Source organism: Trichoplax adhaerens, genomic scaffold (assembly GCF_000150275.1).
Source record: "Trichoplax adhaerens TRIADscaffold_13 genomic scaffold, whole genome shotgun sequence".
Taxonomy (NCBI): Eukaryota; Metazoa; Placozoa; class Uniplacotomia; order Trichoplacea; family Trichoplacidae; genus Trichoplax; species Trichoplax adhaerens.
The window spans coordinates 1,682,927-1,699,894 of NW_002060955.1; the positions used below are offsets into that span (position 1 = coordinate 1,682,927).

Below are 16,968 nucleotides of genomic sequence, written 5' to 3' on the forward strand. Positions count from 1 at the left end.
CGCAACCTATCGCTGTAAGCTTATTAATAATACAGTAATTACTATTTTAAAACAGTGTTGCTTATGGATACTAGCGTAATTAAATTACAATTATGAAACTGCGTTCTAATGGTAGCATCAGTAAATATTATGGTAGTGCAATTAATTATTGATGTCTTATTTTGATTTTAGCATTTATTACTGTGGTTGAAAATCCAATAGCACAAATAGTACATGAAAATCAAGGATTTAACTTAACCTGCAGTGCAATCGGTTATCCATCATTATCCGTTGTTTGGTATAAAGATAATATACTGATCACCGCGAATGTGCAAAGAGCTCCATATTCTGGCAATTCAACATTAACTGTTACCTCAAGTTCTTCTAGTAATGCTGGATCATATTATTGCCAGTTCTGCACTAGTATTGGCTTACTAAATAGTGCATCAGCTCAAATTATTGTCTACAGTAAGTGTTACATTTATCATTAGTAATTTTATCATCTCTATAATCCGTGCCAATAATTCTACTTACTCTTTATTATAGCCAAACCTGTTGTCAAATCAATTATTGGTGACATTTTTCCAATAGCTGGACATAATTTGGTCTTAACTTGTGACTATACCTCTAACAATAATGCTACTGTTACATGGTTGAAAGATAACATCGTAATCGCTAGAGATACTTATTTTAATCTAACTACACTTCGAATACAAAACGTATCCTTGGCCGATGCAGCTAATTATACTTGCTCCGTCGAAAATTTGATTGGAACACACAATTTTACCGCAATAGTAACAGTCAGAAGTAAGTTAAATTAACGATATTTTATCTAGATTCGTTATTAGTAATTGTATTTGTAGCAATGAAGACAATGGCTCTTACTGACATGTTAAAATAATAACTTTAGCGAATTGTGATTATGGCCCGAATCACTTAATAATTTTATCTTGAATATTACATACAAGAATACACTCGTGCTGTAGTCGCTAGTTATTAGATAGAATGACATCATACAGACTGTCTTAACCTCCCATAAAACTGAAATGAGATTAGCAACTATGCTTTGACCTGAATTCTCTCTTCATTTTTCTTCCGAGCAATTATACAGTAGCGTTTTATATCTTCATTCTTATTCACTCCAAAATCGTCAAACACTGTTGTATAGTATTCTTATATACGTATTTTATAGTAATAGAACTAGTACAGTATGTAATATACTCGCAGAGTATTAGATATTATAAGATACTCTATTGAGAGTAAGCAGAACACTACAGGATGTAAGGACTCAACAAGATAGATGAATAAAGTTACAAGAAATCAGCTCATTTATATAGGATTATGATAACTTGTTTACACATAACATACACGAAGTAAATAGATGGTAAATAGATTTAGTCTATGATAATGTCCTATAAGAGATAAATTTACTGGTATTTGTTAATATTACCATCTCATAGGAAGACTTACGATTAATCTCACATTTACATAGAATCAATATCATTAGAATAACGATAATATGTCTATATTCGTATAATAATATCAATAGCAAATAACTATTACATTGCAATAACATCAAGTGACTATTATAATGCCAAACAGTAAACATGTTGATCATAACATCATAGTAAATAGCCAGTATGTTACACCGTATACGATACAGTAGTCTCCCGACAAAGTTATAGTGCAGCCTACGAGTATATAGATACAAAGAGTTATACAACGAGATAATTATAGGAGGCAATTGTAATCCGAAACATATTGCTATCGCTAACTGTAAATTAAAGTTATAAATACAACTTAGATCTTAGTACACCAAGTAACTGCTACGTATGATTTACTCATGGCTAGATAACTTGGGATATAATCGAGAGAGGCGATCTGTATTAGAATTATAAGGCCACTTTGAAATTTAGTTTCATACATAAATGTTAATATAATAATTAGAAACAATCAGCGACCATCTAAGAAAGATGTTTATTAGGGTTGTATAGAATGTAAGCCAAGCTAGAAGCTTCTGATCAGTATATAGCTCAGTTTTAATACTTTCAGGTAAATATTTTAACATTCATAATTAAGCACCAAATTATGGCTAAGCACACTTTTTCTACAGGGCTATATGCAAGTTCATACTTTAACAATGTGTGAGATATGTAGGCAATCGGCCTCTCTTCATTATTAGAATTCTTTTCTGCCGATTGAGTACCAATAACAACGTCGGAAATATCGATTTAGAAGATGTACAGGCGGCGTAGATTAGCTATCTCAGAATAGAGATCTCAGTCAATGTTGTCTTGAAGATTTCGTATGCTTGATCGCTCTTGACTGAACATTCCACCCTTTCATCCTTTGCCTTCTACAAAATACTTGTTAGTAAAGCGAATATCGTGACGAATTGCGAGGCTGTCATGCAGTCGATGCCGATACATAGAATCATACAATAAGATAATAAGAAGCGCTAGTAATCTGTAATAAAAGTAATAGGACATTATCGTAATTATCAAATTAATAAAACTATCGCTTAGTGACGATATTAAATCATCGGGCTACGATAACAAAAAATTTCACAGTAAAAGATCATTTTCAAATAAATGTGGTTAAGACACCATCGCAATATATTTAGATTTAACCCAGAACTAACATCGCTCGTTAATACTATCTGTAGTATTTACTTATATCGTCTTTCTTGTGTACAATGAATCTGTTTTAGTATTGAAGAATCAGAATCGTCATTCTATTACAGAATTATATTCAAAAGTAACACCAAATATTATATTTTCATCGGTGATGACTACATCTTAAAGCATTGTAGAAATAGCTTGAGTTCATAATCATAGAATTATTGCGATAATCTAATTTTATGCATATATTACCAGACCTAGATTACAAGTATTAGCAGTAAAGATGTAACAGAATTCAGATTGTAACCATCTTGAATCAGAAATACTATTGATGATCACATAGCATTGTGCGCATCTGTAATAAGATCATAAATTTTATTAATATGATGTAATTTATCGAAAATCAGCTTGTCAGTACCATTTTAATACGCTTAATTTAAACATTAACGATAGAACTAATTATGCTGAATCAAATCAGATCTTTTCTTTATTATAAAAAAAGAACTGTTAACTGCACGAGTATACAGAAACAACTAGTGGACTTATAAATTGACACTGTATTAGATACGGTATCGAGTGTCATCAAATAATTAGCAGTTTGGTACTCTTTCCTAACATAATCACAAAAATCTACCTTAGCAAAATATAATTTCGATCATGATTTAATATTTTAATATGATTAAACTCAGTCTTATAGATTTGTAGTACTGTAAGACCTAATTTCATAGAATTGAATTCTAATAACAGCATAAAATTCTACTATTCCACATCATTCTTTATTAATACTACATAATCTACGGATACTAGTCACTGGAATAGACTAAGTGTTTCCTAGTATCTAAATAAAGTTGGATAGCACCATAGGAAAACAAAGTGTAGTCTAGAATAATATCCGTTTTATATCAGAATTCTTCATGTATTAGTATTTATTATTATCGTAATATTTGACATATTTCATAACGTAGAGAGCAGAAAGAACATTTTAATATCGAACGTAATTCGGCATTGAATTACGAAAGAATTCCTTTGTAAATTTTTCTAATAAAATATTTTATATTCAATTTTTGCTACGAAACAGTTATAGCTATCTTTAGTTACTTCTAACCAAATTCTATATCAATCTTATCTGCTAAATTTACTTTAGTTAGTCCATTTATTGTCCAAAATCCATTGAATGTTACCATCGACTCTGGTGATACATTTAAACTAGTATGTCAAATACAAGGCGAACCTAGTCCTACTATTTCTTGGCTTAAAGATAACAAAAAATTACTGGACTCCTCTTATTCCACTGAGCCGAGCGGGTTGTCTACTCTACTTATAAATAATACGTCAATTTCGGACAGTGGCAGTTATAAATGTAGAGGACAAAATTCTGCTGGCGCGAGTACGACAATGGATGCAATTGTGATTGTTTATTGTAAGTCTACCAGAATATTGATATTTACTGCGTAATTGATAAAGACTTATAAAATAGCCAATAGAAGATGTTACTATATTCCAACACTAATCAATAATTATATGATCTTAATATAATAGTCATTTATCTAATGTAGTTAATATCATATGCACCAATTTTTGTAATTATGACGTTCTTCTAATAACCTGTGAAATCATCACATTAGATGCTCCAAAAATACTCCTTAATCCTAGCAATACTACTATTGTCGAAGGCGATAGAATCGAACTGCAATGTACAGGAACTAGTTTACCGATCTTTAGCGTAACATGGCTCAAAAACAATCAGCCAACGACTTCTGATTTCACTACCTATACTAATGCAAGTAGTACCAATCGTACGGCGACACTCGTTATCTTCTCAGCTAATATTGGCGATGACGGATTTTACCAGTGCAAATTAACTAACAGACTTGGAAATATTACTAGTATGGCTAGCCGGGTTGAAGTTCAATGTAAGTGAATCAGACAAGTACCCGTAATTATCACTTGAAATTGATTTACTATTATATGAAACACGCCATGGAGAATAATTTGATTGACTGCGAGAAAACTTAGTCTAACTAAATGTTTGCCAGATAAATTGTACGCTATCTATATTAAAATAACTTTTCATAACTATTCTATTTTGTAAGTATAATTGTTACTCATTTTAAAAAAATTCAATTTATCCGAAACATATAGACATATTTTAATTTAAGTATCAGTTATATCAGCTGAAACACATATAATCAACTGCATCGCGTCGATTTACTGCGATGAATGCACAAAAACCTTTTATGAAACAATAACTTTAATGCTCAAAATCTGATATATATCACTGACAGTTAGATTTTAAACAATTACTAATATGGACGTCTATATTCTTTCTACTACATATTATTAAAAATACGTGAATGATGTACCCGATTCTACAGTTGCACCTCGTATTATAACAGAACTTACATCCTCTAGCCAATCAGTTATAGAAAATAGCGCAATAATATTAAATTGCCAAGCAAACGCAAATCCTGTACCCACTTTTACATGGTATAAAGATGGTATCGAAATTAATAGAACAACTTACTTATCGACGTCGTATAACCAAAGCCAAATATTATTAACCAACGTAACTGAGATGGACGCTGGAAGCTATAACTGTACCAGTACCAACCTTATTGGTAGTGCTAGCAGTAATATGGACATTACTGTGTACAGTAAGTCGATCAGTATTATAGACTAATAAGCCCAAACGACCTGTGTTCTCTTAAACTGTGTGCTTAGGCCGCTGTATAGAGTTATTAACATCATAAGGTATTATAAATCAAAATTTGCATTGATTATTAATGAAATATAAAATATTTTGTGATCATTTTTAATGATGTAGCAAAACCCTTCGTGATCGCTTCGCCACAAAGTGCTAATATCTACGTAGGTACATCTATATCCTTGAACTGTAGCAGCGATGGCTATCCACAGCCGAATATTACTTGGACACGAAATGGTGCTGTCATTACATCATCAAATGATCAAGAAATACTATCGCTTATTAATGTTACAACCAAACAGTCCGGAAAATACCAATGTTTATTTCGAAATGCTGCTGGAAATATATCAAGCAATGTTGCTACCATTATCGTCTATAGTAAGTTCAAGTAATACCAGACATTGCAAATTTATGTTACTACTTACCTACTAGCATACTAGTCTATAGCATGTCTAAATTTTCGATCCAAGTAAGAAGTAGCTTAGGTCTGTTATTGGTATGACAATATCTCGTAAAGTAGCAAATGGCTAACTTACTATCGGTAGCAAAATGTCAAATAAATTTTCAGTATATTTACAATTTTATTACCGAGATACATGGTTAAGAATTGGCGTGATCTTAGCGATTTCTCTGTGGATGTCAAATTTGTTCATTTTGACTGGACTTTAGAAAGTGACTTCTTGCTTGAAGTATAATCGCTCATTTAAACATTCTAACTGCTTAGCCAGTCTAGTAGTATAAATTGTAAAGGGCAAACAATCAAATTGTCTTCTTTTCTTATACAATGTTTAGTTTAAATGTCATGTATTGAACTGGAGTTTCTAACTTTAATTAATTATAGCTGCATTGGTTGTAACCTCACCGAACACAATAGTAGATGCTCCTATCGACCAAAAATTCAGCTTGATCTGTAGTTGTTCAGGCATACCTCTTGCTACTACAGCTACTTGGAAAAGAAATGGCACTGTCTTAAATAACCTTAATTATTCTATCTCTATTAACAAAATCGCTTCATCATCGGTTATGACCACGTTAACTATTGATGCATCAACCCACGAAGACGCTGGCAATTATAGCTGTGCTATGTCAAATAATTATACAAGCAGTAATACTGAACTTATTTCACTTACAATATTAGGTAAGCAATCAAGACCCACTATTACAATTATTTCAGTCATGAAACCTTAGCAGAGCCTATATTATCACCATACTATATCTTACATCTAAAGATAGTCACGTCAAAAATTTAGTCTACTATTTTAATACGATACGAGTAGTCAAGTTTTAGTTTACTGTAATATTAAAAGACTCCGTTAATGATTAGTTTTATATATTATACTGTAGACGGAATACAGCTTGATCCCATAGTATATAAAACAATTTAGATAGACGTATAAAATCAGTGAAATATTTACCTCAGTATATTTCAACAGTACAATTAAATAATGAATTATCACTATTATCGTTTAAATCCTCATTACCTCGACTTTTTTTTATTATATTAGCTCATTAGAAATAATTATCACGATATAATGTTATTTAGATTATTATTTTTGTTATAGCATGTTTAATACGGTGCGTTGGCAAACAAATCTTTATTTGTTGTAATACTTTAGTTGTAATGAATTAACCTGAGGATTTATTGCGACTCCCTTGCTATTATTATTACTGAAGAAAGACGGAGATATAAAATTGTATTTATTCTACTAAGCTATAGCGTGATTTAAACGTTAAACTTCTTTTTGGGGGTTATGATTAAAATGCTAGAACCACCGTGGTCTGTACAAAGTGTGCAAATATCAAATATCATGCCACGTTCCTTGACAATATCCTGGGATTTTCCTATATTTACTGGAAATACGCCGTTAACTAACTATTCTGTAACCATTACTAATGTCGATAATCGAACAATTGCAATTAACTGTTCATCAAGCATCGTCACTAACGCCTGTGTCGTGCCTCCAACGATAACATCAGTCAATTTTAGCGGATTAAAACCTAACACCTTCTATTATATTTTGGTCTGGGCAAGTAATGCTGTTGGTAATAGCGGAATAATATCCACTTCGTCCACAACTAATGAAACAAGTACAAAATAGTCAATACTAAAAAATTATTCCTATGTTAAATTAGTATATATCAGCGTATTCATATGACTGATGATATCATCACTTCTAAACTGCAAGTAAACCCGATATGTACTGTTACTGTTTTAGAAGTAACTCATCTTATCCGATTATCTTTATGTAATTATTACAGATCCTGAAGATACTGTCAATAATCTATATGCATTGGGATATAATTCTACCACTATTCGAATAAAATGGACACCACCTAAGCTACCGAACGGTCAAATCAACTACCGATTGTACCAGTGGAAAGCTACTTACCCTTATAATGTCACTGATATACAATCAGCAGTTTTGTATGATGGAGGAAGTACTAGTTTTGATTCTACCAATTTAGAAGAAAATCAAGTTTATTTTTACCAGGTCATACCATATAATATTAAGTATGGCCTGATAGGTCCAATGGGAATGATTATAAATGGCACAACTCATGAAGATGGTAAGTAAATTCGTAAATAAAAATAATTGTGTTGTATTAATCGCGATACGTTCACGATTACGTACATTATAGATTAGATTTTAAATGTGCTATCTTCTAGTAGTACCGTCTGAATGAGCCAGTATTTTTGCATGATTACTTTTGAATACTGAGATTTCGAATTACAGTAATACCTAGTGTAATATTCGAAAATGTAAATTTCTACCAGTTATAATCCTCTTTTGCATGTTGTATCATAGTTCCTAGTGCACCTCCAACAAATATTAGCGTTATATCCACAACTCCGTGGTCAATTTCTGTTACGTGGTTGCCGCCACCACTATCCCATCGAAACGGTGTTATTATGAGTTATAACATTTCCTATTACTCAACAAAATGGAGACATGGCGGAAGCACACAAGTTAGTGACGGTAAAACAGTATCAGTTCTTGGAGGGTTAATACCATATACTGCTTACAACATTACAATTAAAGCAGCGACTATCATTGGATATGGGCCCAGTAGTGACGATATAATATCTGTAACAGAACAAACTGGTAAGAATTACGTGCTATAACATATTCTGTTATTAAATAGTACCTACTATCATCAAGATCTACTTTAATTTTCATGGTGTAGACGTCGTGTGATTCAAACATTGTAAAAACTTGATACATAACAGATAACTTTGTAAAACGTTATACACAGAATATCTGATGATACTAATTTTGACTTGTTACGATCTATTCTACGTCCTCTATTATAGTTCCTAGTGCTTCTCCAGTTAACGTTAGCGCTACAACAGTATCGGCTTGGTCAATAGTTGTTACCTGGCTACCACTACCGATATCTTATCAACATGGCGTTATAATTAATTATCATATTTCATATTATTCTAGCGAATGGCAACATGGTAATACTATAAAAACCACTGGAAGTGCTACATCATTAGTACTTAACAGATTAATACCATATACAGATTATAACGTAACAGTTAAAGCAGCCACTATCATCGGATTCGGACCTGAAAGTATCGGTATAGTAACAAGAACCTTCCAAGCTGGTAAGCTTATTACATGCTATAATAAGTCAAACTATAATATGATTTTAAGCATTAGCAGCTACGGATATCAATATGGTTATGTAACGGTAGCAAAATGCATACAATATTTTATTGAACGAGATTAATTCTTATTATGATTACTTTTATTTTGCCTTATTATTATAGCTCCTGGTGCTCCTCCAGCTAATATTAGCACCACATCAATATCGGCTTGGTCAATCTTTGTGGACTGGCTACCACCACCATTAATCGATCAAAATGGAATTATAATTAATTATAATGTTACTTACTATTCTAGTAAATGGAAAGATACCGGTACTATACAAGTCGATAACAATAATACATCATTAGTGCTTGACGGATTAAGGCCATATACAGATTATAATGTAACAATTAAAGCGGCTACAGTCATTGGATTCGGACCTGACAGTATGGGTATAATAACAAGAACATTACAAACCTGTGAGTATTACGTGCTGTGAATAATCACGTCTTCGTTTATGATTATTGACTATATTATTATCATTTTAGCGTAATTTATCTACAGCAAGATATGAATATATACAACACAGTACGATAAATTAGACAATATCTTCTGATTTACCTTGAATTTACCTTTATTCTAATAGTTCCTACTGCTCCTCCAAGCAACGTTAGTACGATACCAATTTCCGGCCGGTTAATCTCTGTTGCTTGGCTGCCGCCACCGATATCTGATCAAAATGGTGTTATAGTCAATTATAACATTTCTTACTATTCTAATGAATGGAAGCATGGTGATACTATACAAGTTAGCGGTAATACAACATCCTTGCTTCTTGAAGAATTAATACCGCACACAAATTATAGTATCACTGTTAAAGCAGCTACTATTATTGGATTTGGACCAGCCAGTATCGGTATAGTTACAAGGACACCACAAATTGGTAAATATCGTATGCTATGATTATAATTAGTCTTGTCACGAAGCAGGCATACAAATCATCTTACTTTAATGATATGGATATGAAAATACCTATATTATATACAGGAAAATTTGGTAATATTTAACTGCTATTCATTTTTATTTGTTATTCGTTATTTGTCGATAGTACCTAGCAGTCCTCCAGTTAACGTAAACGCTACAGCAATATCGGCTTGGTCAATCTCCGTTACTTGGCTACCTCTGCCGATATCAAATCAACATGGCGTTATAATTAATTATAATATTTCTTATTATTCTAATAAATGGCAGCAAGGTAGTACTATACAAACTAGCGGAAATATCACAACGTTGGTTCTTGTTGGATTAATACCATATACAGATTATAACATAACAGTTAAAGCAGCCAATATCATCGGATTCGGACCGGACAGTATTGGTATATTAACAAGAACATTTCAAGCCGGTAAAACATGTCAAATACTACGACTAAAAATTTAAAACCTTATTAGTAGCTAGTAATATCATCTTGATTTAATATAACTGTAGTACTGTGCACTCTCTATAGCCAAATTTAATGTAACTAACCTTGCTTTTGCATTTATCACTAAAGTTCCTGGTGCTCCGCCATCTAATATCAGCGCTATGTCGTTAACCGCTTCGTCAATTTCTGTTAGTTGGCTGCCGCCACCGTTATTGGATCAAAATGGAATCATTATCAATTATAGTATTTCTTATTATTCTAATATACGGATGCATGGTAGTACTATACAAGTTAGCGGCAATACGTCATCGCAGATTCTTCGCAGATTATTTCCATATACATATTATAATATTACGATTAAAGCAGCAACCACCGTTGGATTTGGATCCAGTAGCACCAATATATTAACAAATACACTACAAACTGGTAAGCACATCTGATGCTATGATTAACGATGTTAGGCCCATTATAATTAGTAATTGCAACATGCACAGAACTTTCGACAGTCTTAATTTCTATATGTCGTATTTAATATTTCTTTATTCCTAGTTCCTTCTGCTGCCCCAGCTAATGTTAGAGCTACAACAATATCTGCTCGATCAATTTCTGTTACCTGGCTACCGCCACCGAAATCAGATCAAAATGGTGTTATAACCAATTATAATATTGCTTACTATTCCAGTAAATGGAGCCATGGTGGTGAAATACAAGTTAGCGGCAATATCACAATGCTGGTTATTGATAAATTAATAGCTTACTCAGATTACAATGTAACAGTTAAAGCAAGTACCATTATTGGATTTGGACCTAAGAGTATCGGTATAATAACGAGAACATTACAAGCTGGTAAGTTTCCTTTGTTAATTATATCGCCTTTCTACAGCTTCTGCAAGTACTGACTGGTATTATGTTGATCTAATTTAATGATAGTATGAGTAGAATACGCGTGCACTATGTACAGGAACTTCTCGTACGCGATATTATTTGTTTCTTATTATATTTTCCATTTACCGTTATATTTTAGTTCCTAGTTCTCCTCCAACTAACGTTAGCATTATTCCGATATCTGCTCGGTCTATCTCAGTGAGTTGGCAGCCACCACCGATATCTGATCAAAACGGCATTATAACCAATTACAGTATCTCCTACTACTCCACTAAACGGAGTCATGGCGGTGAAATGCAAGTTAGCAGTGAAACTGCATCGTTTGTTATTCGTCAATTAATACCTTACACAGATTACAATATAACAGTTAAAGCAAGCACTATTATCGGGTTTGGACCTTACAGTATGGGTATATTAACAAGAACATTACAAGCTGGTAAGTATAGTACGCTAGTTACATCGCTTTCTTACGCCTTCTGCACCTACTAATACGGTATTATGCAGGTCTAATTTAATTATTATACGACTGTAGTATGCACAAGAACTTCTCGTACGCGATATTACTTATTTCCTATTATACGTATATTTCATTTACGGTTATATTTTAGTTCCTAGTGCTCCTCCAACCAATGTTAGCATTATTCCGATATCCGCTCGTTCTATCTCAGTGAGTTGGTTGCCACCACCGATATCTGATCAAAACGGCATTATAACCAATTATAGTATCTCCTACTATTCCAGTCAACGGAGTCATGGCGGTGAAATACAAGTTAGCGGCAATATCACATTGTTGGTTATTCGTCAATTAATACCTTACACAGATTACAATATAACAGTTAAAGCAAGTACTATTATCGGATTTGGACCTTACAGTATCGGCATATTAACAAGAACATTACAAGCTGGTAAGTATAGTACACTAATTGCATCGCTTTCCTACAGCTTCTGCAACTATCAATATCATGCAGATCTAACTTAATCGTACTACGAGTATAGCATTGACAAGAATTTCTTGTACTATATTACTTGTTACTTATTATATTGTTAATTTACCATTATATTTTAGTTCCTAGCGCTCCTCCAACTAATGTTAGCGCTATAGCGATATCCGCTGAGTCTATCTCAGTCAGTTGGCTGCCACCGCCGATATTCGATCAAAATGGTATAATAATCAGTTATAACATCTCCTGCTATTCTAGTAAATGGAGTCATGAGAGTGAAATGCAAGTTAGCGGGAATACCACATCGTTAGTTGTTCATAAATTAATACCTTACACAGATTACAATATAACAGTTAAAGCAAGCACTATTAATGGGTTTGGACCTGGCAGTATTGGTACATTGACAAAAACGTTTCAAGCTGGTAAGCTTGCCATTCATTTAATTGATCATAATGTTTAGCAACTACTAACATCATCTTGATATAATTTTCATTCAATTTATTATTATAGCACCTGCTAGCCCTGTAATACAGAACGTTTCCCTTATAAATAATAATAATACTGTCCGAGTTGGCTGGCAAGTAAGCTGAATGATTTTACTGATTTCAATAGTTATTACCGTTTGAATTAAATACAGCATCTGATGATTTTTTCTGGCGTCTATCAGTTACCGTTATAGTAATAGCATAGTAATACAAAAAGCATCGTAGGTAAAAGAACCTCCCAAAAAATGATTGATGAAGTAATTGTGTTAGATTTCTATAAAGACGTTACTTTCATCTACAGTATTCCTATCTATTAATTGAAACTATAGTTCATGATAATTTTCTAATACCAGTTAAACATATATTTGCCCGCGTAGTATTTAACTCCTAATGTAAACTGTTAACAGAGCGCCAAATATTATTGATCATGTCCTTAATAATACTATATTAGGCTTTATGATGTACCTAGATCTATGTTCGGCCATAATAAATTATATTGCCACCCAAGTAAATATGACTGCTGGTAATTCCAGTAGAAAGTAGTATTAGCAATTATTTGCTATATATTCGAAAAGATCAAAATATAACAACTTGTAAATTTGTCTATGCGATTGTAAACTAGAAGGGTAGTTGCTAGCCAATACTAAATAGTAGTTTTGTAGATGCAATTCAGAAGCGTAATAAAATTTACTTTATCCTCAGGAATATAAAAAGATAGTATCATGATGTTATTCTCAATGCATTTCATTTTATTTTACTATTATATAAACTAGTTAATACCAGAAAGACAACGTAATGGTATCGTTCTTGGATATTATATCGTCTTCCGTAATACCAAGTTTGGATTTTTCGATAATCGTACTATTTACGTTAACCAAACAACGACCAACGTCAACACTAGATATTATAGTGCTGCTAACCTAAAGTATTATTCAACCTATCTAATATTCTTATACGCTTTTACTGCTGCGGGCACAAGTCCAAAAAGCTTACAGAAATCGATTGAAACATTAGAATCAGGTCAGTATCCATGAAACTTTTAGTAAACTATCTTAATTTATTGCGTAAACAGTATTTTCAGGTAACGAAAAATTTATTTTACACTAGCTGCATGGATATTTTTACAAAAATTGGGCGCCATTACGCAATAAAATATTATACCAATTCGTTATAGGCTTATTAATATTATAAAGTTTAAGTATACCTGTAAACCTATCTACTGAACAAAGATATAATGTATAATAAGCGTACATATTGTTACTGAACATTCACTGTGTTTATATTGACTCGCAGTCCCTTCGGCATCTCCGATCAATGTAATGACTACATCTGGAACTTTAGCTGCTACATCAATCGTTATTAGTTGGAGTCCACCTCTGCTAGTCAATCAAAACGGAATTATCACAAAATACAAAGTATCATATTCCCTGCAAAATAAAAATAGTTTGTCTAATAGCACTATTATTACGCTCGGAAATGTTAATCAGCACTCCATATACAATTTGCTGCCATCTACTAATTATTCCATACTAGTAGCGGCAGCAACTTCGGTTGGCTTCGGACCATATAATTCACCCGTTACTCATTTAACTTATCCAGCAGGTAATCGACTAAATTTAAAGATTAAAATCATTTCACACTACTAATACAGTCTTTGATATTATTTGTAACCAAATGAAATAGTGGCTCCAAATGTAACCCAACAGCCTCGGAACAGAACTGTTGCAGCTGGAACAGATATAACCCTAGAGTGTAGAGCAACCGGTGATCCAGTACCTACTGTGCAATGGTTGTCCAATGGCCAATTAGTATCATCCATATACAGCGTTGTTACTAAAGCTGGTTATGGAAGTTTATTCATAAAGAATAGTAATACAGCAGATAATGGAACTTATCAATGCCAATTTACAAATAGTAAAGGATCAGTAATGTCGAACTCTGCCTATATATACGTTAATGGTAATCAAACTACTCCATTGAGTAGAAGTTTAAATATATTTTTAAGTCAACAGCAGCCCGATATTGCTTTTCATTTAAAAGTCATATACTAGCGCTAATAATTTCTAACGTATAGAAAAGCAATCGTTAGAATATACCTTGAAAGAAATTTATATTGATATCCTATTTCTTTTTTGTGATTATATGGTATATCAGATGGCAACATTACAGGGTTTTGTCTTGGTGAAATTACAAGTGATATGAAATGGTCTAAAACATATAACGGTTATACTGCGATAGCAAAATGCCCTGTATCTGCTAAAGGTAAAAATCTCTATTTTGATTTACATGTTAATTTTATCGCTTGCAGAATTGATTTCTAACACCCAATATACCTGTTATAAATAGTTTAATTTTGCAATTAAAGTTGTCTTCTATAAATTAAATATGATTCTATGATCAGGTAATGCTACTCGTTCATGTAAGCTTAATACCAATGGCAATTCCGTATGGGATGATATCGATACGACTAATTGTGAAACTCCATCATTTGATGTTCTATCGGTCTTGGTAAATATAGAAGCCACAGTAGCATTTAGTCTTTTATCATATTCTTACCTAACTAGCATACGTAAAAAGCTCATCTATAATGTTTAAAATTAGATTTATTGATAATAGTTATAACAATATTATTATTTTCACAGCATGTTCTAACAACGAATATACATGATAGTGATAGAATATATTCTCTTTAAGTTAATACGTGTGTGCATATTATGAAGATTGGAAAGCTTATATTGTACCGTACTCATCAATCTTAATTACACACTTTTCATAATTTGTAAATTGAAAATTGCACCTACAATTTCACGAATTACTACAATCACAATAATAACTATCGATTGTAATTGCCGAACTTGTATTACTAAGTACACGTAAAAATGATTTGAAAGCTGTATATATTATGCTACATATTTGGATAAAATCCTAATATAATTATTGACGGATATTTAACAGACTCAACAACTTAATACAGTGGGTACCAATTTTTCTGAAACCATTATCGATGGTTTAGTTAGAACGACAACAGGCAGAAAGTTATATGGCGGAGATATTGTCATATCCGCCTCTATATTATCAAAATTGAATGAAGTCATGCCGTCTGTTTCTGAATCAGAATTAAATGTAAGCAAAAGCAAATTTATTTTTCTTATAATAAACTGTACTGAGGTCTAGATTTGCTGATCTTCCCAGAAATTGGTCACAATTCAAAGTAATCTATTCAATACTCAAAATAAAGAAGGGTGGAAATTTTCCCAAAAGGTTCGAGAAAATAATTCATCCAATCTATCTGATACCTATATATCAAGTTTCAAATTCTTTATAGTATAGTGATAAGGATAATTATTTTGGACGTATAAGTAGTTTATATTTTTGAAATTAAGAAATTATCTTACATTAGCTAGTGAAGTACAAGAATTTTTGTAAATTGGAAATTGCTGTACATTTCTTTGCAGTTTTGCCGAAGCAGTAGTAACAACCAATCAATTTTAACGAACTTGGAAGAATTTGCTAATAAGGCGACTATTCTATCAGCAACCAATAAGACAACAGTAAATGCCAATAATTTAGGTAGGCGATAATTAACAGAGACTATTCGTGATATCCATTAATGTAAAATTATATTGTATATAAATCCATTTGGTAGTAATCATTGTTAATCTAAGCGTCACATAAAATGGAAATGGGTTCTAACGTACAAATTTTTGCTATACATTTATTAATTAAATCATATTCATGCAATAGTACGTGTATTATTTTGTTAGCATATTCTGTGGAATTTCTACGAGATTTGCTAGCATAAATAAATACGAGAAAGTAATTCGTGCACAGAATTTTCCATTGATTAGTCTGCCAAGTCTTTTCTTGCTGAAAAAGATTCATTCAGCTATACTTTAATAAGTATCAATTGCAACGATTATACAAGTGTAATTGCTGATGGTTAAATTTCTATCCATGTTTTTATTATTGAATCGCAGTGATAATGCATTCACAAAAGATATACAGTACATGCAACGATGAACTACTAGTAGAAATATATATTAAGAACTAGACTGCATATCCTAAGCAATTATAATTCTGTACCGCTATTTTATCCTCAGAAACACTCATTTGAGCCTTTTAATTGCTTTAAAGAGTCAGATAAACTACTTATGTATAACACTTACAAACAGACTATGAATGTATAAATTAAGATAAACTATTCTTTATTGGGTAAAATGCGATTTTCGAGCTTATGCATATGTCATAAGCTAGCTTCGTGACAAGGATAACGTAAAGTAAATTTCTAATTTACTAAAGTCTCCGGGATTCAGTATCGCTTAACTATCTCACAAGAA

The 16,968-nt window shown here is 32.3% G+C and overlaps 1 protein-coding gene across 1 annotated transcript; it reads left to right on the forward strand.

The window, feature by feature from the left end:
- Positions 1 to 677: 677 nt before the first annotated feature.
- TRIADDRAFT_30409 (uncharacterized protein) lies at positions 678 to 12,184 on the forward strand (the record flags this gene model as incomplete). The annotated part of the gene is made up of 7 exons (XM_002116014.1): positions 678 to 786; positions 4,226 to 4,513; positions 4,976 to 5,254; positions 9,544 to 9,840; positions 10,870 to 11,166; positions 11,345 to 11,641; positions 11,814 to 12,184. Coding segments are annotated over 7 exons (1,938 nt in total), but the record flags the coding sequence as incomplete, so codon positions are not given.
- Positions 12,185 to 16,968: the final 4,784 nt, after the last annotated feature.